This window comes from Erinaceus europaeus, chromosome 2 (assembly GCF_950295315.1).
Source record: "Erinaceus europaeus chromosome 2, mEriEur2.1, whole genome shotgun sequence".
In the NCBI taxonomy this organism is placed as follows: Eukaryota; Metazoa; Chordata; class Mammalia; order Eulipotyphla; family Erinaceidae; genus Erinaceus; species Erinaceus europaeus.
In genome coordinates, this window is record NC_080163.1 from 189,060,625 (window position 1) to 189,085,522 (window position 24,898).

A 24,898-nucleotide genomic window follows, 5' to 3' on the forward strand; every position below is an offset into this window, starting at 1 on the left:
ACTCCTTAACCAGGTTTGTTCAATCTAGAGTGACCATGTGATAACCCATAAAGATTATGGATTAGCAATAAAAGAGGAGGAGTGTCATGGAAAATAGATGAACACAGAGCACACACTCTCCTTATTCACCCTATGTAGGTATTTTAATCTATGTGCCTGGTAGAGAGTTGTATTTCCTCTGTGATATAGGGACATTCAGCCTAAGTCTGTGTTTTCTCTGTGCCTGCCGGGCCTTGCAGCAATCAATGACTGCAGCTACTGTACCTTCTCCCTCCACATTCCTAAACTCCTAGACCCAAGGCAATGGTGCGTGAAGATAAAAATGACTAGGGAGGGGAGTCAGGCGGTGGTGCAGTGGGTTAAGCGCACGTGGCGCAAAGCGCAGGGACCGGCGTAAGGATCCCGGTTCGAGCCCCCGGCTCCCCACCTGCAGGGGAGTCGCTTCACGGGCGGTGAAGCAGGTCTGCAGGTGTCTATCTTTCTCTCCCCTCTCTCTCTGTCTTCCCCTCCTCTCTCCATTTCTCTCTGTCCTATCCAACAACAAAGCAACGTCAACAATGGCAATAATAACCGCAACGAGGCTGTAACAACTAGGGCAACAAAAAGGGGAAAAAGTGGCCTCCAGGAGCGGTGGATTCATGGTGCAGGCACCGAGCCCAGCAATAACCCTGGAGGGAAAAAAAAGACTAGGGAGGAATCCAACTGGCCTGGGACTGATACATACTAGGCCTCCCTATCTCTGCCTGCACCAAGGCCAAGGATCAGGTGTGTGCATTGCAACTATGTGAAAGATTGCCTTTGTCTGTTTCCTGCTTACTTTGAAATAATGGGGTAAGTCCATCTGGTCTGTTCCCTCGCCCCTTTGGGGGGGACTGCAGTGGTATGGGAATAAAACTGTGTGTTTTTACAAGGTGCAGGGAGAACTTCCCAGAATGATCTGCAGTCTCCTATACACCGGTGTAATAAATTCCTCTCTTTCACAGAGAACCGGCTCTCGTCTTGTGTTTTGGGGTCATTTCTGCAACAACAACAGTCTTATTACTCTATCTGCCCTTGAGTGCAGAAACAAACAGAAATGACCCTTCTTGCATTGTTTAGGTCAGGACTTGTCTCTCTCACTCTTTCTAAGTTTTTACTGAGCCTGCATTAACCTAGGACACAAACATGTCACTCCCTCATTGAGCATATTATTACATTTATTTATTTGTTTTTGAAAGTAGTGGTGTTAACTCTATTTATCTTTCATATTTTTATCTTTTATTTCTTTGCTAGACACAGCCAGAAATTGAGAGGGAAAGGGGTAATAGAGAGGGAGAGAGACAGAGAAACACCTGAAGCACTTTGTCACCACTCATGAAGCTTCCCTGTGCAGATGGGGAGTGGAAACTCGAACCTGGGTCCTTGCACACTGTAACATGAGTGCTCAACCAGATGTGCCACCACACAGCCCCTATAATTATTTTTATATTTATTTTTTCCAGAACACTGCTGAACCCTGGCTTATGGTGGAGTTGGGGTTTGACTCTAGAAACCTGAGCCTCAAGCATGCGAGTCTTTTTGCAGAAGCATTATGCTGTCTCTCCAGTTCCTTCTATTTGCTTTCTGATCCATCCCACACTCTGAGTTTTTGCGAAGAATTTCAGTCATTAACAGTGAGTGTGACCAGGCATCTGAAAGAATCAACTGAGATTTTTCTTTTATGAATCCTCGTGTCTATATCCATTTATTATTATTATTAGTTACCTCCAGGGTTATGGCTGGGGCCTGGTGCCTGCACTACACAACCACTGCTCCTGGTGGCTATTTTTTCCATTTGTTAATTGGATAGGACAGAGAGAAATTCAGAAAGGAAGGGGAGGTAGAGTGGGAGAGAGATAGACACCTGCAGACATGTTTCACCACTCCTGAAGCTTCCCCTTGTGGGTGGGAAGCAGGGGCTCAAACGAAGATCCTTGCTGGGGTTCTTGTACTTCCTGCTATGTGTACTTAGCCAGGTGCACCACCACCTGGACCCCTCTATAGTACTTTATAGAGGAAGCTTGAAAATTCTTCTGGGCCAGTGCTGCATTGCCTATCCACTCAGGGTGGATGACACACAAATCCAAGTATTCAGTGACCCTTGTACACTGTGTCTCCTGACAGTAGTAACAGTGGTGAAATAGTCATGATTTTATTCATATATTTATTAATTAGAAACACAGAGAAGTTGGGAAGGAAGGAGGATACAAAGACAGAGACATCTGCAGCACTGCTTCATCACTCTTGAAGCTTTCCCACTGTCAGTGGGACTAGGGGATTGAACCGAGGTTCTTATGCTTCATAACATGTGAACTCTACTGGATACACACTGGCCCTTTTGAAGATAGAGACAGAGATAGACCACAGCACAGAAGCTTCCTTCAATTCCATGAGACCGGGTTCAAAACTGTGTTGTCTACATGGCAAAGTAGCACACTACCCAAGTGAGCTATTTCACCAAGGAGCTGAGACACCAGTGAATTCGCCCCTTTTTTATTGAAGTTTCAGGAAGAATTCTGGGGCGTTTGGGGTTTACTCACACGGGAGAGAGTGATGGCAGAGTAACATGTGGAATGGGCTGGACTGGGCTGAGCTCTCCAGTCACCCCCCTGCTCCCCAGCACAGCTCAGCGGGGAAGGAAGCAGAACTCATATTGGTTGTAAACACCTATTATGTTTACAAACCTGGGGGTGATGTCAATGTCCCTGGGTGGCACCAGGGGGCGCAGGGAGAAGCTCTGCAGGATGGAGGTGAAGTAGAGAAAGAGCTCCTGGCGTGCCAGTGCCTCCCCAGGGCAGACACGCTTCCCTGTGGGCACAGAGGAGGGCTGGTCACAGAGGTGCTGGCACGCAGGGCTGCGGGGAGGTGTACAGCCCCCTCCCCGTGGGCAGCAGCTGAGTCCAGGGCCCCTGGGGAGACCTGCTGACACATCCACTTGCTGCCCTGGAGTTTAAAGCCTCAGGGCTAGGTCACCTGCTGGCCAGTTTTATTCCTCCAATCAAGAAAGCACTTCGCCTTTTGAAATAACTGGTTGGACCCAGTCAGGGGATTTCCACAACTGGTTGAGCACACACATTGCCATGCAGAGGACCAGTGCTCGAGGCCCATCTCCCCAGCTGCTGGGGGGAAGCTTCACTGACAGTGAAGCAATGCTGCAGGTGTCTCTCTCCAACCTATACCCTACCCCCTCTCAATTCCTCTGTCCTATCAAAGAAAAAAATTACTTGAAAACAGAAGTGGTTAAACAATAAAAGGAAAACCTGATATTATGTGTTCTGGAAATAAAATGCAATTAGAATTCTGTGTGCTTAAACCAAGTTGGGGTTGGTGGATGAGTTGGTTTGTTTGTCTTTGTGGCTGTTTTTCGTTCTAGTCACAGGCATAATCATGATTGACTGACTGTGAATATCCATGTTCTGTCAGTTTGAAGGTGTGAATTCAGACTGAAAAACTAAAAAAAAAAAAGAAAGAAAGAAAGAAAGAAAGAAGGAAAATCCAACATGTGTTTGGTCCTTAGCAGAAAAGTCTTTGAGGTTCCCACTTAAGCACATTACTTTCTGCTTCTGAGAGTCCTAATGTTGATGTCTGTGATCCTGGCAGCTAAGGGGTCACAGTGTTTTAAGCCCAGTTTTGTATTGTTGCTGTTGTTGCTGCTCCTTTCATTTATTTATTTATTGGATAGAGACAGAGAAAGAAATTGAGGAGGGAGGGGGAGATGGAAAGGGGGAAGATAGAGAGGGAGAGAGACAGAGAGACTTTGCAGACCGGCTTCACCACTTATGAACTTTTCCCCGTGCAGGTGGGGGTCGGGGCTTGAACCCCAGTCCTTGTGCACACTGTGATGTGTGCGCTTAACCAGGTGCACCACCACCTGGCCCCAAGTCCAGTGTTTTAAGATCTGTGGAACCACACCCACTGCCCCAAGCCCTATTATTCCTCCAACAAAGAAAACTCTTTGCCTTTTAAAATAAATGATGGGAACTAGTCAGGGTGTGGCACACCTAGTTGAGCACACACATGGCCAAGCAGAGGACCAGGGTTCAAGGCCCATCTCCCCAGCTGCTGGCGGGAAGCTACAATGGCAGTGAAGCAATGCTGCAGGTGTCTCTCTCCCAACCTATACCCTGCCCCCTCTCAATTCCTCTTTGTCCTATGAAATAAAAAATAATAATTAAAAATTACTTGAAAAAAAGAAATGGTTAAACAAATAAAATAAAAGCTTGGCATTACATGTCTGAAAATAAAATGGAATTAAGATCCAGTGTGCTTAAACCAAGTTGGGGTTGGTTGATTAGTTGGTTTGTTTGTCTTGGTTGTTGTTGTTTTTCCTTCAAGTCACAGGCATAATCATGATTGACTGACTATGAATATCCATGTTCTGTCAGTCTGAAGGTGTGAATTCAGACTGCAAATCTAAAATGTGACTATGTGACAAAAGGAAGAAAGAAAGAGATAGAAAGAAAGAGAGAATAAATGAAAGAAAGAAAGAAAGAAAGAAAGAAAGAAAGAAAGAAAAGGAAGAAAGGAAGAAAGAAAACCCAAGATGTGTTTGGCTGGTCCTTAGCAGAAAAGTCTTTAAGCTTCCACTTAAGCACATTATTTTTCAGCTTCTGAGAATATTACTGATGATTTTATGATCCTGAGAGTCCAGTGTTCTAAGATCTGTGGAACCACACCCACTGCCCCAAGCCCTAAATTTCAGATACAAGCAAACAGTCGGAGCACACAGAGAGCAGGTTTCTGGGGGTGGGATATCACAGCACAGAAACCTACCACAGGAAAAGGGCATAAAGGCTTCATTCTTCTTGAACTGGCCTTGCTCATCCAGAAAGTGCTGGGGATAGAAGGCATCTGGCTGACTGAAGTAGCTGGGGTCATTGTGGACAGAGTCCAGCAGAGGATACACAATGGTGCCCTGAGGTGAAGAGAGGACATTTAGGAGAACAAAAGGTGGGAGTGGGGAACCCAGATGGGGGAGAGAGGGAGACATAGTGCAGTCTCAACTCCACCTTGGGCAGGAGGTAGCCTCGGAATTCAGTGTCCCGGGTGACACAACGGGGAATACCCATGCCTGCCCTTCTATTTCTGAGTATCTCGTGGATCACAGCATTTGTGTAGGGCATCTTCAGCCTGTCATCCATACTAGGTAACCGGTGTGGCCCAATCACCTGGTCAATCTCTTCATGAACCTTGGCTGCAAGAAACACAACATAGGAAACAGAAGGGCACCAGTGATGCTTCTTGAGGCCCGTGTGGGGCCAGGACATTGTATCCTAGCACCTGTGTAGCCTCAGCCAAGCAGGTCACTGTATGAAGTGCTGCTTTCTTCCTCACACAAGACCTTGGCTGGAGAATAATCACCAGACCAAATGGGAGACACAGAGGAGGCTTCAGTGCCAAGTGGGACCACTGTCTCTATGATGAAAGCAACAAGACTGTAGAAAACTGGTAAGTCTTTCTCCAGATAGACTTTCACACCACTTCTGATGGGTCGGACAGGAGACAAGCAAGACAAGACTGAATGGAAAAGCCCATCGTATGAAGGAACAAGAGTTTTTCAGCTACACTCCATGCTTCCTGAAAGAGTTACCCTGAGACTCATGGCGTGGCCTTTTTCTCCTCTTTCTGTTCCACATGGATGGAAAGCCCGACAGAGAACTGGAAGCTTCACATGAAAGGAGCTGGTGGGTAGTGACTCCCCAGGTAGAGTGCTCATACTGCCTCTGGATCTCCCTTTCCTCCTCTTATTTTCTCTTTGTCCTATCAAAAAATTAAAGGAGGGAAGAAAAAAAACGAAAAAAAAACAACCAGCAGCAGTAGAATCATGCTGCAGACCTGGAGCATCAGCAGTAACCCTTGTGGTTTTTTTTTTTAATATTTATTTATTTATTCCCTTTTGTTGCCCTTGTTGTTTTATTGTTGTAGTTATTGTTGTTCTTGTTACTCATGTGATTATTGTTGGATACGACAGAGAGAAATGGAGAGAGGAGGAGAAGACACAGAGGAGGAGAGAAAGACAGACCTGCAGACCTGCTTCACCGCTTATGAAGTGACTACCCTGCAGGTGGGGAGCCTGGGGCTCGATCCAGGATCCTTACACAAGTCCTTGCACTTTACACCATGTGCACTTAACCCATTGCGCTACCACCCGACTCCCTAACTCTTGTTTAAAATTTAAAAAAAGAAGAAGAAGACGCAGAAGGAGAAAATGGAGGAGAAGGAGAAACAGGAGGAGGAGGACGACAAGTTAGGGGGCCCGAGAGAAGAAGCTACTCTGCTAGCACCTTTACAGGCTGAGGAACAGTGAGCCCTGGAGTGAAGGCACACAGGTCTGGAAGCTGAAAGGCATAGAATTTGGTTCCACCTAAATTCTACGCAAGAAGGAAATTCAATTTGGATTTCTGAAAGTCTTTTCTGTAAGATAATCAGTTCAGATAGATGTCAGTGGCCCTGTTTTTATACTGTGCACAGCAGCTGCAGGAAACAAAGACAGACACCAGATAGCAGTTCAAGAGCTTCAGCCTGAGAGTCTGGGTTTCCCTGTCACAAGGTACTCAGTGCTGCTTTGGGGTAGGGGGTGTAAGCAATTATACCCCTAATTTGATCATTTTTAGATTTACCATATTTCTTGTTTTTTTGTTTTTTCCCTCCAGGGTCACTGCTGGGCTCGGCGCCTGCACCATGAATCCACCACTTTTGGAGGCCATTTTTCCCCCTTTTTGTTGTAGCCTCATTGCGGTTATCATCACTACCACTGTTGATGTTGCTTGTTGCTGGACAGGACAGAGAGAAATGGAGAGAGATGGGGAAGACAGAGAGGGGGAGAGAAAGATAGACACCTGCAGACCTGCTCCACCACCTGTGAAGCCACTCCCCTGTAGGTGGGGAGCTGGGTGCTCAAACCAGGATCCTTACTCTGGTCCCTGTGCTTTGTGCCACATGCGCTTAAGCCACTGCGCCACCGCCCAACCCCCAAATTTACCATATTTCTATAAGAGAGATACAGAAGGAAAGAGAGAGACAGAAATAGAAAGTTATATATACACCAAAACATTGGTGATACTGGCTTCAGGCAGTCCTGGGGATCAAACCTGGGGCCTCAGAGCCTCAGGCATGAATGTCTATTGTAGAACCATTACATTGCCTCCCCACCTCATCCTTAATTTCTTATCATCTCTAGAAATCAGTATTAAATCACTGATAAAATTTTTTTTAAAAAAAAGTGGGGGGTCGGGAGTCGGGCAGTAGTGCAGTGGGTTAAGCGCAGGTGGCGCAAAGCACAAGGACCGGCATAAGGGTCCCGGTTCGAACCCCGGCTCCCCACCTGCAGGGGAGTCGCTTCACAGGTGGTGAAGCAGGTCTGCAGGTGTCTATCTTTCTCTCCTCCTCTCTGTCTTCCCCTCCTCTCTCCATTTCTCTCTGTCCTATCCAACAACGACAACAACAATAATAACTACAACAATAAAACAACAAGGGCAACAAAAGGGAATAAATAAATAAAATAAAGTATTAAAAAATTAAAGAAAAACATTTTAAAAAAAAAGTGGAGGTCATGTGGTGGTGAATGTGGTTAAGCACACACACACTACATAGTGCGCAAGGACCAGGGTTCAAATCCCTGGCCCCCAGCTGCATGGGGAAAGCTTCATGAACGGTGAAGCAGGGCTGCAGGTGTCTCTCTGTCTCTCTCCCTCTCTATCTCCCCACCCCCTCTCTGTCTCCACCCAATAATAAATAAATAAAATTTAAAAAAAGAAATGAAATTTTTTAAATACCCATGTTGAGGAAAGAAGTCTAAGCTTTCCTGACTGTACCTTCTCTCCTGAGGGGGAGGGGAGGGGGAGGAGGCTCACAGAATCTGCAGCTCTGGAAGATGCTCACCCATCACCTCCGGGTGCTTCACCAGCAGCAGGAATCCAACATAGAAACTCAAAGTAACGGCATCAGTGCCAGCAAAGAGAAGGCTGAAAATGGTTAAGATCAAGGTCTGGAGGTTGAATACTGTGTGGGGATTACTTTGATCCTGAAAGAAGAAGAATAGGGAAAACCATCAGCTCTTCTGCCTTCCTCTCCTAGTTTCATGCTGGTGGACACAACAAACATTTGTGAAAAAATCACTGAATGAAAAAAAGCCAAAGGTTCTGTGGGGGGGGTGGGGGCTGGGGGACGGAGCTTCCAGAGAAAGGTCCCGAGCAGGTGTCTGACTGTCTGGCTGGACAAACAGCAGGGGAGGTCAGTAACCTGGGCCCTGGGGAGCAGTGAGGGGTTTGGAGGAGGGGAAAGAGAGATGGGAGCCAGGCCATGGTGCACCAGGTTAAGCGCACATATCACCTTGTGCAGGGAGCCAGGTCTGAGTCCTTGCTCCCCACCTGCAGAAGGGAAGGGAAGTTTCATGAGCAGTGAAGCAGGTCTGTGGGTGTCTGACTTTCTCTCTCCCTCTCTATCTCCCCTTCCCTCTCTATATCTCTCTGTCCTGTCAAATGAAATAAGAAGGAAAAAAGTTAAAGATGGCAAATGGAAGTGGTGTGTTTGTAGAACCAGCACTACATCCAGTGACCCTGGAGATGAAAAAAGAGATTGTCTCATATATATGAAATGGAGGGCATTAGGAGATCTACTTACAAACACCCAAATACAGAGGCTCTGTCTCAAAACTAAATTTCTCTCTCTCTTTCTCTCTCCTCTCTCTCTGTCTCTCTCACTTTCTCCCTATTTTCTCTCTTTTTACTCTCTTTCACTTCCTTCCCCTTTTTTGCCACCAGGGTTAGTACTGAGAGTCAGTGCTTGCATGATGAATCCACTGTGTCTAGTAACTATTTTTCCTATTTTCCCCACCCCCCATTTTCTTATTTAATAGGACAAAGAGAGATAGATGGTATTGGGGAAGATTCAGAGTGAGAGATACAGAGAGACACCTGCAGAAAAGCATCAGTGTTGGTTAGTTTTGTCTTTTCATGTGAAGACCCTGGGTCCTGCTACATGAGAATGTGTGCATTCAAACAGGTGCACCATTGCCAGGTCCCAATAAATGAAGTATACAGAAGCAGAAGTTTCCAGTTTCCATGCTTCAAGAATTCACATGAGTCTTCTTTCTTTCTTTGTTTTCTTACAAGTTGTTTCTATATTTATTTGACTGGACAGATAGAAATTGATAGGGGAGTAAGAGAGAGAGAGAGAGAGGAGAGAGAGAGATAGGCACTTTCAGGCCTGCTTCTCTATTCATGAAGCATCCCCACTGCAGATGAGGAGTGAGGGCTGGAACTTAGGTCCTTGTGCATAGTAGTGTGCTTAACCTTAACCTCTGCCTGGCAACACAGAATTTTTTATTTAAAAACTCTTCATTACAAGACTGAATATTTCTAGCTGGTATTCCAAGACTGTGGGATCTATATTCTCTGTCATCATAAATTACACACAGAATTTAAAAATTTGTCACTTCTGAGGGCTGGTGCAGTGATGCACCTGGTTCAGCACATATGTTACAATGTGCTAGAACCCAGGTTCCTGCTCCTTGTCCCTATCAGCAGGGGGGAAGCTTCACAAATGGTGAAGCAGTGCTGCAAAAGAAGTCTCTCTTTCTCTCCCTCTCCCTCTCACCCTGTTTATCTCTTTGTGCCCTCTCAAGTTCTCTCTGTCTCTATCTAGTAATACTTATAAAATATTTTGAAAAGATTTCTTTCCTACGTGCCATGCAAAGGATAATTCAAAGTTTGCTTGTCAACAGCTATCATTAGGGCTTTTGTCATTTCTACATGTCATCTGTGATTAAAGGGACTTGTGGAATATAATGCTGACTCTTGTTCCTCCCAGTTGGTTATGGGTGAGATTAAGGCTGCAGATGCTGGGGCTTGAGGAGATGAGGGATGTGGGCAGGAAGCACAAGTACCTGGTGCATCTTGATGAGAAAGCAGTCCATGATGTTTTGACAGTTGTGCGGATCCAGGGAAGCTTCATGGGCCTTGATCTTGGTGGCAATAAAGTCCATGAGCTCCTTTCTCCGGTTGGGATAGTGTCCTCTTGGCAAATACTGCATGATTCCAGGGTACATGTTATACAGCTGTGGGGGAAGGGAAGGTGTCATCAAAGATCTGAGAAGATGTGAGGGGCTTGGATGGAGTCAGCTATCTGGGCTCCACATCTGGCCCGGGATGAAGACCTGGGAACATCCCTAGCTCGGTAGAGACTTGGGACTCTTACTACTTTCCTGCCAGCACTGTGGAGAATGATGTGAGGGGAAGAGGCAGCTTCAGACTGCAAGGTGATTCTTTGTCGTATGCTTTACATTGGCTTGTTCTAGCCCTCCCCCTCCAAGAGAATTGGATGAGTCCTGTTAATTTCGCGGGCCTGCTTGGCCCCGCCCCAAGGGACCCTGGGAGAGGGTTCCGGAGTCCGAGAGTTCCTGAGTTCCCCAGTGACAGAGTTCATGAGTTGGAGAGTGTCTGAGTTCGAGAGTAAGGGAGAGGGTTCCTGAGTTCGAGAGTGCCAGAGTTAGCCAGAGTTCCTGAGTTCCTGAGTTAGACAGAGTTCCTGAGTTCATGAGTTCGAGAGTTTCAGAGTTCGAGAGTAAGAGAGAGGGTTCCTGAGTTCGAGAGTGCCAGAGTTCCTGAGTTCCTGAGTTCGAGAGTTTCTGGGTTACAGAGTAAGAGAGAGTTCCAGTGTGCCAGAGTTTCAGAGGGTTCCCGAGTACGAGAGTTGGAGAAGCCAACCCGGCCGGCAAGAGTCCGAATTTTAACAACAAATGGCGCCCAAGTGGACCTGACCTGCGCATCTCTCAGATAAGTAAAGACAATTTGGCTACCTATGCACGATGGCCTTCTCTTCTGCTTATGAAGAGATCTCCAAAGGCCTCTGCTCTTTCTTCACGAGACTGTTTTGCTGTTTCTGGAACATTTATCTCTGGACCACTCTGTGGTTTCCACTCGCGCGAACTCAGAACAGCCAGCGGGAAGAGCCAGCGGGCGGGAGGCAAGGCGCGGAGCTGCTGTTTCCACCTGGTCAAACAGCCAGCCAGCCGGCTGCGCCCAGACAACCCCGCGCACCGCGCCAGCAACCCCGCAGCCCGCAGGAGGCCTACGCCACCATGCAAGAGCCCGATGCCAGCACGCTAGAGCCCGATGCCAACATGCTGGAGCCCGATGCCAACATGCTGGAGCCTGAGGCCAACATGCTGGAGCCCGATGCCAACATGCTGGAGCCTGAGGCCAGCCCACAGGAGCCGGCTCTCCACCGCGTGGTGCAGGGCACTGGACGCTTGATCCCTCCACGCTGCTCGGCCACTGCGAACAGGGCAGCAGACATGGCAGGGCCATGGGGCAGGGCCGCGGCGTTCTATCATGGCCGCCACCCCTGGGCACCTAGGCTCACACCTTCTACAAAGATGGCCTGCCTGCCCTCTTTCTATGAATTCTGGAACCATCCCGGGCCTCCCGGACCCCCGGGCTCCCTGCCAAAACTGGGCACACGAGATCTCCAGCCGCCGGTCCGGTCTGAAGACAGACAAGCTGGAGTACACAGAGATTCGTGCAGAGATCGCAACCTGCAATTCCTAGAAGTGGAGCTACACGGGAAGCCACCTCCGGATGGTGAACCCCCCCCCCCCAACAACTAAGACAATATAGATTTAAATTCGTGTTTAAAATGACATGTCTTCGTAACAAAGGTTTCTCTCCTCGTGTATTAATGACTATGTTTATGTGTATGTTTAAAGTTTGGTAAACAGTAGCTTTAAGGCTAAATTCTTACTAGTCAAAGATAAATGAAAAAGGTTTTCAACGTAATTCTCATAAAGATAAAAATTAACTTACATTTAAAGTCTGAGGTAAAAATTAGTTAACAATCAATATATTTCAACTAAGTTGGTCTAAACAAAAGGTTAAATAGACTTGTTGATATGTAAAACACTACCTTCTCTATTAGAAATGGTAGATCGCACAATGGCTATGCTAATTATTCTCATGCCTGAGGTTTCCTCTCCGGCCCACACCTAGGGTGTGTCTCCATCTTGAATGGGTGTAACAAAAGGTTAAAAGACGTTGTTGATATGTAAAAGTCTCAAATTCCTTCTCTATTAGAAACGTTGGATCCTGCAGTAGATATGCTAATAACAAGTTTTGTTTCATAGTAAGTAAGTTGCAGCCAGCTGCCTGTGGGACCCTAGGCCGTTCCCCGCCCCCATGCAAATGCCCGTCGAGGCAAGTAGCCCCCCAGAGGCAAGAAATGTTTTTTTTTTTTTCAGATATGGCCCCCTCAGGCCTTCCCTTGGCAACATGCTGGTTTTGGTTATATATGTTTCTGTTCACCCCACACCCTTGATACTATAGTCATTTAGTTAAAAAGAAAAGGGGGAATTGTCGTATGCTTTACATTGGCTTGTTCTAGCCCTCCCCCTCCAAGAGAATTGGATGAGTCCTGTTAATTTCGCGGGCCTGCTTGGCCCCGCCACAAGGGACCCTGGGAGAGGGTTCCTGAGTTCCCGAGTGACAGAGTTCCTGGGTTCCTGAGTTCGAGAGTTTCTGGGTTACAGAGTAAGAGAGAGTTCCAGTGTGCCAGAGTTTCAGAGGGTTCCCGAGTACGAGAGTTGGAGAGTTCCTGAGTTCGAGAGTAAGAGAGTGCTTGTGCCGCCGCAATGAGACAGCAGAGTTCTGTTTGGTGATTAGTTTGTCTTAGTTTATGAATAGTTCCTCCTGAATAAAGAAATACAGCTTCCCTGCCCAGCCGTTGTCTCCGCGTCTCTGTTACCCGCCCGCGAAGCCAACCCGGCCGGCAAGAGCCTCAGAAATTTCAACAACACTCCTGTGGTGGACTGAGACAGGGCCAGGGACTCTAACAGGGGGAGGGGCAGGAGGTGGGGAGGGTGTTGAGGACCTCCTGCATACAGACAGAAGGAGACTAAAGTCAGTGGTGGGAGTGGCAAGCAGACACCTATCACAGGGAGAAGACAAACTACACTGATGTGGCACTGTCTTTCAGATCATTATTACCCCAAATACAAGGGGTAGTGGGGGAGTTCAGTGAGTGGGTGGAGGGTGGGCACAGAGAAGGTGGATGGACACCTGTGTCAATGGTGAGTTCTGACTGTCCATGGTCTGGTGGGTCATCTGCAGCAGCTTCTGGAACTGCCCATCCTCATAGTCAAAGCAGCTTCCAAAGACTAGGGAACAGATGACATTGCAGACAGCGCAGCTCAGGAAGAAAGTGGGGTCAATGGGCGCACCTGGGAGTACACACGGCCTCCATTAGAGCAGGAAGCAGGGCCGGGGATGCCTTCAGTCAAGGATCTGAGTTCTGCCTCCACTGCTGAGTAATGGGTGGCAACGACATCATGCTTGGACTCTCTGTCTACCCTGCACACAGCAGGTGACCAGTCACTTCATGGATTTGGGGGCTCAGTATAACTGTGCCAGCATGATACTAACCACAGTCCCTGCCATTGAAGAAGCAGCAAGAAAAGCCAAGGGACCTCTGCATTGATTGAGTCAGTAGTGGGTAGTTGTTATTTGTGGTGGACAGACTAAATTTGGAATGAATATGCCAAACAAAGTTTTTTTTTTAATTTTTAAAATATTTATTTATTTTCCCTTTTGCTGCCCTTGTTTTTCATTGTTGTTGTAGTTATTATTGTTGTTATTGATGTCATCGTTGTTGGATAGGACAGAGAGAAATGGAGAGAGGAGGGGAAGACAGAGAGGGGGAGAGAAAGATAGACACATGCAGACCTGCTTCACCGCCTGTGAAGCTATCCCCCTGCAGGTGGGGAGCCGGGGGCTCAAACCAGGATCCTTCTGCCCATCCTTGCGCGTTGCACCACATGCGCTTAACCCATTGCGCCACTGCCCGACTCCCACAATTTTTTTTTAATCAATATTGTCAACAACACCATACCTTCTAACAGGAAATTGTGATGCATCCTTAGGATTCAGTAGTTAAAATTCCTGGACAAGTGGTCCTCTGGACTACTTTTCATGTGAACACTGACATTCAAACCTGATGAGAAACCTACAGGAGCTCTTCACAATTTTTCCTGCTCCCCAGACCAGCCCTTTCTCTCACCAACACCTGTCTTCTCATGAATGAGACCTCCACAGTCACCCAGTCAGCTCACAGCCCTATGCCCTGAGCCCCATACCCTTGGTCTTATGGAATTCCTTGAGCAGGAAGACAACCTCCTCCTGGATTCGTTCCTCGAGCCTCCGTTTTCCCATCCCAGAGTTCCGGAGAGCAGTCAGGGTGAAGCGTCGGACAATCTTCCATCGTTCTCCATTAGCGAAGGATAGAGCTGCGGGAAACTCAAAGTCAGACTTCTGCCGCCCTTTCCTCCTGTGCCCCCTCTATGCTAGACAAGGATGGAAACCAGTGATGAAAATTTAGAAGTTCAGGAGCACCACTTCCACTGCCCAGCTTCCCGTAGAGACTCAAGTAATGTCTGCAGACATTAAAGATGAGATGGAAAGACTGGGGTTCAGGCAATGAATGCTGAGTATCGTCAAGACGCTCTTCTCAAAGAACCAAGTAAACACCAGATAAAGGAAGCTTGGGTGCATAAAGAGATGTACAAAGAGACAAAATGCTTTTATGATGTAGAAGGAGCTTATGAGTCTAAATGTCTCTTACTCTCTTGAGAAACCAGTGCACATCTAAGAACCACACAAATATCAAGAAAAGAAAAGTCAGTAGGGAAAGATAGAAACAGGCTGGTATGGACCAACCTTCCATTGTCCAGATCTTCCAGTCTGCACTCCATAAAGGATTTTGGTTCATACTCCCAGAGGGGGAAATGTCAGGAGAAAAAGCCAGGGGGCTCTGAACACCAATTTCATTAGGACCCAGAGAAAGAAGAGGAAAAAATAAAATAAAATAGGAAAGACACTGTGACTTAGAAAGGAAGAGAAGTTTGGGGCTGGGTCATGGCACAGCTGGTAGAGCACACAGGTTACAAAGCACAAGGACCGGGTTAAAACCCCTGGTTCCCACCTGCATGGGGAAAGCTTTGCAAGTAGTGAATGAGAACTGCCCATGTCTCCTGTCTCTCTCCCTCTCTAACACCCTTATACCTCAGATTTTCTGGATGCCTCTCTCTGATAAATATTTTTAAATAATTTAAAAATGAAAAAAGAAGAGAAGGCAGGACCATAGAAACAATAGGCAAATACATATAAACACAGATAGATAGTTACAAAAATAATAGAAATCTGTGATTTGGGGAGAACCACTGAAGTTTCTAGTGAGTGTAGGGACACATAACTCTGGTGGTAGGGAAAATGTGAAATTATACCACTGTTACCTCAGAATTTTGTATATCAATATTCAGGTGCTAATTAAAAATAATAAAAGAGTGTAACATGATAAAGAAACTTCAGTTGTATATACCCCTTCTATTATTATTTATGATTAAGAGGAGGATTCAAGATTGTAAGATTCCAGTGTATGGTTCTCATCACACCCACCACCAGAGTTCTATATCCCCAACCTAGGTGTGGATATTCTTGTATGGTTTTGTTTTGTGTTTGTTTTTCCCTCCAGGATTATTTCTGAGGCTTGGTGCCAGTACTATGAATCCACATTTAGAGGAGGCCATTATTTCCTTTTTAGTTCAATAAGACAGAGAGAAATTGAGAAGGGAGGAGGAGACAGAGAGGGAAAGAGAAATATAGACATCAGCAGACCTGCTTCACCACTTGTGAAGCTTCCCTCCTGCAGGTGGAAAGCAAGGGCTCCAGCGCATGTCCACGCACATGTCCTTTTTCACAGTACTGTGCTCCTTAATCGGTGCCACTGCCCGGCCCCCAGTGTGGGTATTCTTGAAGGAATCACTGAGGATCAGTGAAGGAGCTGTGGAATGATGAGTGGCAGTCAGGATCTAGTACTCTGTCTATGACTAGCTGGGTGGAACATTCTGTGCACTTATTGATAAATGAAGAACTCGACAGGTTTTCTGTGGTCCCACGAGTGGATGCGAAGGTGGGCAGAGTGACCTGAGGTGACATGGAATTGAATATGCCGTCAGGTAGAGAGACGTGGTGTGGTGCACTAAGCTGGCATCCAGCTGAAATGGTTCAGGAAAGGGGCTGTGTGTTGGCTGTACTTATGGATAAAGGTTTGCAGGTTGTCTGGGGTGAGGGTGTGACTTGCCAGAGAAACCTGTATTTCCTTCATGGAGCTGAGAGGTGCAGAGCAGCAGCAGTCGAGTGTGAGAGGTGGTTTGGGCTCATTTATCCCTCACACCAGTGTTCACAGTGTCACTAGCTGATCTTTCTCACCTCAAGTCTCCTTGTTTGGAATCTTGTGAGGCTAAGTCATCCATCCTTTGAGAAGTCAGTGTGATCACATAAGCTGTGTGCTTCCCACAGAGTGTGGGACTCAAGGAAGCTTATTCTAGATGAGATCAGGTGTGTTCAGGGTGATATGGGCACAGACAGAAAGCATGGTGTAAACACACATAACTGTGTCATTTTACCAACCCTGCTCCTGGGTCTTAGGAACTGAGCCCATTCATCCACGACCACTGAAGTCATCTACTTGGCCCACCAGGGCCTCCTTCACAGCATCATGTCCACACAAAATCACGACTGGTAGGGACCCAAAGTACACCATGAAGACTGGGCCATATGTCTCGCTGAGCTGAAAGAGAAGGAAGATACAGCATGTTGGGAGCCTGCTGGCGCTCCCCATAGAGATCAATCCTGAGCTGTAGGGGAGTGTGTCACATGGGCACAGGACAGGGACAAAATGTTCCTTCTGGTGATGGACAGACAATTGCCAAAGAGGGCAGAGGAGCCAGGACACTAGAGAATTTCAGTGAGTTCACACCCCACCACACACCCCCAAGCTGATCACAACTCATAGTCATGGACTAAGTACAGTCCATGGCCCACTCTTCTTTCTCTGAGAGGATACACATGTGAAGTAGACTGCATGTACCAGGATGAACTAAGACAACCTGAAATTCTGAGGCTATGCTTTAGAAATACAAGGGAATATGACTCTGGAGTACTGCGATTGAGAGAGTGGGAATCTGCCCTACTGTGTCTTTGCTCTGAGCCCTGTCTGAGAGGAACAACAGGCTCACCTGCAGGCAAGAATCAAGCATGGCCGTGATCCTGAGTTGCAGCAAGTTCCCCAGGAAGGGCAGAGGCAGGGGGCCTGGGGGCAGCTTGGCTCCCTTGTTTCTCCATTTCCAGGTGGTGAGGATGAGCAGGCAAGACAGGGTGAGCGCCAGAATGGTGGTGGTGGCCCAGCTCAGCGCCATCAGTTCAGGGAGAGGGCTTGTGTCCTGCACTTCAGATCCTGCCTAAATAGGTCTCTGGAGACCAAACAGAACCTCTGGGGACTCACACTTTCTGGCAATGGAGGCCACTGTGGAAGTGATCTCTCTCTCTCTAGGTTTTGGTTATATGAACACAATGCCCCATGGACAGTGGTTTGCATTCTTCCAAGAATATCCAGGGAGCCATTTCCTTTCTCATTATTTCCAATTTTCATTCCCACTTCCTTAGCTCAGCTCTAGCTCTGAATGGATCTTTGGTTTTTTCCCAGTCAGCGAGAAATGAACATTCTGCAGAAGTTGACCAGGTTCAGATCTTACTTCCGTTTTTCCTCATAGAATGAGACACTGAACTCCTCTCTGACCCTCCATTTTCTCATTTGTCAAACAGGGCCACCATATTTAATAAAGCCCTGCTAAGAAGCAAGGATGCCTTCTGTAACTTTGTCAGACACAACCAACCTGCTGCTTTTAAGCCTTGAAAGTAAGGCAAAGGCTCAGAGAACTAAAGGATAATATAAGATGGACGCCACAGCAGGCTCTCAAAATACCAGACTTGAGTCTTTGAGTAGTTACTTAATTGTGGAAATCCTGTGTGGAGACAAAGAGTAAAGAAGTCCTGGGTCCTGCTGCCTACACTGTCTCTCTTGTGATCAAATACAAGACACAAGAAAACCACATCAGGGACTCTAGTAACCTTGTGTCAGTTTTACTCCTTGAGTTTTACTCCAAGGGCTTAGAGGGGCTGAATGTACAAAGAAGATAATACAGAAAGGATCTAGGCTAAGGTAGGAGTGTTTTTGCAGATATCTATCACATGGAGACGAGCGATTGTACCTGTGTATCAATAACTATAAACCATTAACCTCACAAAAACTATAAAAGAAAACAAAGAATAAATCACTGACTAAATTTGTGAGAGAGGGGAAAAAAAGGGCTAAGATCTATTGATAATAATTATTATCTAAACTTTTCACTTTAGGGAACAATAAAACAAACAGCAAAGTCAATCCAAAGCATAGCAAAACAGAAGGAGGAGGAGGAGGAGGAGGAGCAGGAGAAAGAGAAAAGAAAAGTAGAACAGTGGTTAATACAGTACCAGAGGGGAATTCAATAGAGAGCATTAATAGAACCAAAAGCTCTTTTTTGAACAGCAAAACTAGTAAGCATCAAACAAGTTTAATTAAGAAAAGGGATGATTAATAAGAAATATATCTAGAACAAAAGGAAGATCTTAAATTTATTTCCCATATACACAATAAATCTGCAGAGAAGTTGGAGAACAATTTCCTCAGAAAAATAATCCTTATAAAATATATGAATGACATATATATTTTAGTAATATGAGAAAAACATATAACTACACATATTGGAAGAATTTAAACCCAATTTCACTATAAACCCCCCTGTTCTGTGGGGCTCTTTGTAAGCTTGATAGAGATTAGGAAGAACTCCCCCCATCCTTGGACAGAGGTCTGAGAATATACCCTCTTGTCAGTCTCTCTCAACCAAGGTGAGCAAAGGGGAAAAACCGTCTCTCAAACTAAGTTCTTCCCTTCTTGACTCTCAAGCACACAGAAACCTCAAACTGCAGGCCACATGGCCGCCTACTTTAAGATTCATTCGCTCAAAGTTCACACATTCCACCTCACCTTTTGATCACAAAGGAAGAGCACATCCTGTCACACACTCCTAACACGGACAAGTGAGAAACCCCCAAGACCTTATTTCCTGTAACCCTTTTGATATCTTTAAAGTCTTGTTCTTCCTTCTCTATCTCACCCCTATTCTTCTCTCAAGTGCCTTTGGATAATTAAATGCCTGCATCAGGAGACTAATTGTATTGATCTTTATGTATCAACTCTTGTCATACCAGCCCCTGCCATAGGGGCATGCTGACCTTTAAGAAACCTGTGAATTCTGACGTATGTGAAAACTGTTCTTTGTCTAGTCTTCTATATCAGCCCAAACCCTCCCCCCAATAAATGAGTGTGTTCGTACCAGAATCCTCCGCGGTGTCTTTACTTCGTTTTTGTCCCTTGAGCGAGCGAGTAAGAACCAGTCGGTTGCCGATCTTCTGGAGATCACCCAGCCAGAAAGCATACACTGTTCTAGTGACCCACTAGCAGAAGAGAACTCAAAACCCAGATCTACCCCTAAGAAACAAAATCTGAACCCACCTTAGGCATCCCACCTTTTAACACTTCAACCCAAAAGACAAAGCCACCCACCCCGGACTCTAGAGTTAGAATCCATTGGGACTCATGTTACCAAGACCACAAAGCTCTAGCAAACCAGTTCTTGCTCTAAGACCCCCACACAAGAACTCACCTGCTGGGTCCAGCAATGAGGCACTGTTAGAAAATTGCTCAAACTATTTGTGAAAGAGGCCTATTTGCCAATGGACCACGTGGTCTAAAGGCTGGGGATCTACAGTCCTAATGGGACATTTTCTAGATACAGATGAGAGATTATCTGGTCTTTTTTATTTGTTTTTCCTAACTTGAGTATTTTTAAAGTGGCAGTTCCAATGTATTAGAATGGGAAGCCCAAAGTACATGATGTGGATGTTGCCAACTCCACCAGAGCCAGGAGCTCACTGTGCTGTACTCAAGCTCGAGTGAACAGGACCCAGTGTTGCTGCATGCAGACTCCAGACAAGAGCAAGCTACCATCACAAGCTGGGAGTCCAGCCAGCAGAGCCTGGCCAGTGTGTATCCACAAGGAGTCCCTCCCCGACAGGACCAGTGTGTCACCTTCTCTAACGACAGAGGAGGTAGACACAGAGGCGGCTTGGGCAGCCTAGCTCCGGGAGACTCTGCACACTGGTCCTAGCCTCCTGGATGATTACAGCTGGGGCAGTGCCAAGGTCACCATTGGCTCTGTGGCTCTGGATGCCACCAAGGCCCACTGGGACAAGCAGCAGGAAGAGTTCAGCATGACGTGCTGACCGTGCCCTTCACGGCCATCCTCATAACTGCCCCCATGGGAAGCCTGGTCATTGGGCTGCCAGGCCCCAGGCTGCTCCAGAAAACTGAACCTCCAGATGCAAATGAAGACACTCAGGGAAAGAAAGCACTGCAGGGTTAGTGAGCACTGGGTCACAGGAAGCTGCTGGCAGAGGAGGCTGGGCAAGAGGCCTGCTGACACACACCATTTGGGGAACTGGAGATAGCACCCACAGTAGGGGAATATGCCTCATCATACCAGAGGCCCTGGGAAACTGGGGTAGGTCTATGGATGGTGGATCGGTGTCGTGCTCTTTGTCACCTGATGCTGCTGGCCCTTTGTGTGTCATCTATATGTAGACACATGCCAAAAGGCAAGGCCACCAACTGCTCAGGCTGATCCTCCCCCCTTGTCCTGCCCTCTCCCTGGTGTCTCTGTCCCAGAACTGTTTGGGGCTGGGGCAGCATTCTCTCTCTTCCCTCACCACCCCCCTGGCTCATCTGCTTCCACTGTCTCTGCCTCTTGCACTAACCTCCTGGGGATTCTTTTTGTAATTGCTTCCTAGGAAGGACATGCTGCTTTGAAAGACTGTAGTCCCCAAGGATCTGTAGCAAAGGATACTGGGGGAGACTGCACAGTGATTCTACAAAAGATGCTCCTGCCTGAGGCTCTGAGGCCGCAGGTTCAATCTGCAGCACCAGATAAGCCAGAGCTGAGCAAGGCTCTGGGAAAAATAATGATCATAATAATGATGGTGATGATGATGATTACAATAAAAAGGCTGGGGAGACTGCACGATGGCTCTGCAAAAAGACTCTCCTTTCTGAAGCTCTGACGTCCCTTATTTCATCCTCAGCACCACCACCAGCTAGAACAGAGAAAGACTCTGGTCTTTCTGTCTTTCTTTCTGTATCTCTCTCTCTCTCTCTCTCTGCATCTCTATCTCCTTTCTCTCTCTCATTAAAATAAAGTTAAATATTCTTTTAAAAATAGATGTAGCAGGGCCAAGTGTTGGCACACTTGTTTGAGTGCACATCTCAAGACCCAGGTTCAAGCCCTTGCTCCCCACCTGCAGGGGGAATGCTTTGTGAGTGGTGAAGCAGGGCTTCAGGTGTATTTCTGTTTCTCTCTATTTCTCAATATCTCAATCTCTAGAAAATAAATTAAATATAGTTTAAAATTGTGTATGTGTGTATGTGAGAGAGAGAGAGTGTGTGTGTGTATGTGTGCACGCGCATGCACAGAAAAGGCATGATTCCAGTCTGCAAATCACTACACTGATTGGTCTCAGCAAAAAAAAAAAAAAGTGTGTTTTGCTGAGCAGAGTCCACGTCAGCTGGGGTGATTGGTGTTGCCAGGTATGGGATATAAAATATCAGGGATATAATTCCACACTGTCCCCACCACCAATGTTCTGTGTCCCCATTCCCTCCACCGGAAACTGCAGTGGTCTTCTCAAGGTCATTGATATGGGTTGACTATGCTTTATACTTGTTGGGGCCTGGTGGAGAGCTAAGTACGCAGAACTCCACATAGTGTGGGAGGGCGGGACAATAGTAACATGCTCAGTGCTCGTTCCTCTCACCAGGTCCCAGGAACGGATCCCTCCAGGAGACAAGTGTTTTTCACTAGCTGGGGCCTGGTGGAGAGCTAAGTACACAAAAGTTCAGGTAGGGTAGGAAGACAGGCCAATAGGAACATGCTCAGTGCTCTTGCCTCTCACATCCCAGGTCTTGGGATCAGATCCCCCCAGGAGATGAGTGTTTGTCCTGCTTGTTGGGGCCTGGAGGAGACTTGTGGGCAAAGGTCCTCATGAGGTGGGAGGGTGGGACAATAGGAACATTGCTAGCACTCTTGCCTCTCACGTTATTTTGTTTTTTAGGTTTGCTTTATTTATGTTTAATGTTAATTCCATGTTGTGTTTCAGTAAGAACAATACAGATTCTGTATCTGTGGTTCCAGTCAGATATCCAGTAGTACAAATTAGCTTCAAGTTACACATACTGAACAAAAGACATTGAGCGAGCGAAGGGGGGAGAGGGAAGAAAGAGAGAAAAGAAGAAGAAGAAGAAGAAGAAGAAGAAGAAGAAGAAGAAGAAGAAGAAGAAGAAGAAGAAGAAGAAGAAGTAGAAGAAACAAAGAACTGAACATGCATGCAGGCTTTTTCCATGCCACCTTCAAGAGGGAGAGTAAAAGTAGGCAAGAATGAGCAGCCACAGATTGTTGAACTGTTACCAGCACCATGCTTCTCAGCAACGTTTCAGAAGAGTTTGAAACACTTTTTACAGGAAAACCATTACAACAAACTCCCCAAATAACTTTTAAACAATGCAAGATAACACTCAATTAATTTTAAACATTGGTATAAAACTCAATTTAAACTATTAAAAAAAAGGGAAATGATACCACAAATGCCTCTACCATGTGATTACCCTTCCTTAGATGCTCACATCACCTAGAAGTCTGATGGCTTTCAAATGTAATTCCCATTTCTTTTTTTTTTCTTTTAAAATGTATCTGTATTATTTTCACCAATCATGTAATTCCCATTTCTAATGGTGATCTTGCCACATCTGGCAGGAGGCAATACAGTAATGCTAAAAAAGCCTCTATGCAGTCCTGTTAGTGTCTTAAAGAACCTAAAAGCTGGGACCAGTAAAATCCACAGAAATTCACTCTTGCCTTTAAGAGCTTGTGAAAACTGGGTTTTTGGTTTGTTTTTTTTTTAAACCAACAGGTCATGAACCTAAATTCTGAGACCAAATGTGAAAGTCAGATTTGGTGGTTCTCAGTGACAATGGGGAAATTTCCAAGGGGAGTGGGATGGGAAGGAATGGGGTGATCAGAGATGATTTCTCTTGTTGGCTTTTTAAGTCTCAGGATGGGGTCCCCCACCCCAGGAAAGTTTTTCACTTGTTGGAGCCTTAGGCCCCAACAGCCTGGAGAAGACTCCTACTCAGTAAGGCTGAGGAGGGTGAGGCTGGATCAGTAGCCCTGTGGAGGCATTTACCTCACAAGTCCCAGGTCCCTGGTTCTAGACACTGTAGAAATTAAACTGACAACAGCAGTTTATTTTTGTCAATACATTTTAATCTCATGAACTCTTGTTAAATAAAAATAGGGGAGGGGGCCGGGAGGAAGGAGGCCCCTAGATACCTGTTGCTTAAACCACAAAAGAAACTTACAAACCATTAAACCTCTCCAGGTCTGATTTCCCTGAGACGGAACTTCATCTTTCCAGCAGGAACTGCAAGTGTCTGCAGGGTGTCCTGTCTTCTGCAGCTTGACTCCAGCCTCCTCTGCCATCCAAACTGCTGAGAGTGGCAGGAGGGGACAAGGGGCTTAGTGACACACCAGGAAGCAGAGAGAACATAAAAGTGAGGAAGATCGCAGCCCTGCTGTTCCCTGAGTTCTCAGCAACAAGACTGCCGTGAACACAACCACAGTGATTAATGATTTCAATTTTCAGCCCTGGAGGTGGAAGGACATGCTGGAACAGGGCAGGAAGCAGGTCCTAAAACGAAGCCCGACCTGTGACCCGGGCCCTGAGGGATTGGCACACTACCTGGCATGGCAGCTGGTGCCTGGGTCTTGAGTGCAGCCAAACAGATCCTAGAGCTTTTCAGAGGAGAAAGATTTAAGGATTCATAAGCATCTGAGGGGCCAAGAGCAAACTGCAGTCAAGTGTCCCGAGGACCCAGAGGACTTGTTTGAGTTTTCTGGGTGATGGCAGAAGAGTTCAAGGCCTGCTGAGACCATGGATGCCCCATGGAGAGCCCGGGCCAGCGAGAGACTGCTGACATCCATAACCCGCCCCCCACAACACACACACACACACACACACACACACACACACACACACGGGGCAACTTCACCATCTCTGTTTTGCTACAAAAAATTTCAAAGATGAAGGAAACAGCACATACTGTGTTTTCCTTTGTGGAGATACTGGCTCCCTCTTCCACCACTGTCTTCTGTCTGTCCTGTCCTGGCGTCTCTTAGGCATTTTCTCCTCCTTCCCCACTGGTTAGCAGGGCTTCTCCCCCAGGTGAAATCTATCCAGCTCACTCTGTTTAAAGGTCTTTGCAAACCTTAATCACTTCCCCCGTGAGGCCCAGCTGAGAGCTCCCCAATGTCCGTGCAAACCATGCGCTCGGATGCCTCACGGCCACAAGGCTCAGAAGGTGGCACAGTGGATACAGTGTCAGACCCTCTAGCATGAGACACAAGTTCCATGCCTGGTACCACAACTTCCAGAGTGATGCACATGTTCTCTCTCTTTCAATTACACACACAAAACTTTTTAATGAATTACCTACCTCTGTGTATGTAAGCATCACATACCTGTCTGCCTGCTTGCCTACAGCCTACCAGTGAAGATACTTAAGACATAAATGCTGACTTGACAAAGCAAGAAACTATTTCAGGGGGTCAGGCAGTGGCGCACTCGGTTAAGCACACAAATGCTGTGCAGAAGGTCCTGGGCAAGAGCCAGGGTTCAAGCCTCTGCTTCCCACCTTCAGTGGTGACTCTTCATGAGCCGAGAGGCAGGTCTGCAGGCATCTATCTTCCTCTTCCTCTCTACCTGTCTTCTCAATTTCTCTCTATCCTGTTGAATAAACTATGAAAAAAAAAAAGGAAAAAGGAACAATTTCAGACAAGGAAATCAAA

General features: G+C 46.6%; 1 protein-coding gene and 1 long non-coding RNA gene across 2 annotated transcripts in view; both read right to left on the reverse strand.

The window, feature by feature from the left end:
- LOC132536823 (uncharacterized) overlaps positions 1-24,898 on the reverse strand; it is a 298,410-nt gene that overhangs the window by 231,822 nt on the left and 41,690 nt on the right. The window lies entirely within an intron of this gene.
- On the reverse strand, positions 2,496-23,773 carry LOC103128167 (cytochrome P450 2G1-like). The gene is given in 10 exon segments (XM_060185966.1): positions 2,496-2,826; positions 4,792-4,933; positions 5,028-5,212; positions 7,900-8,041; positions 9,905-10,075; positions 13,071-13,231; positions 14,144-14,293; positions 16,476-16,635; positions 17,084-17,317; positions 23,417-23,773. Coding segments are annotated over 9 exon segments (1,473 nt in total). The 5' UTR covers positions 17,264-17,317; positions 23,417-23,773; the 3' UTR covers positions 2,496-2,644.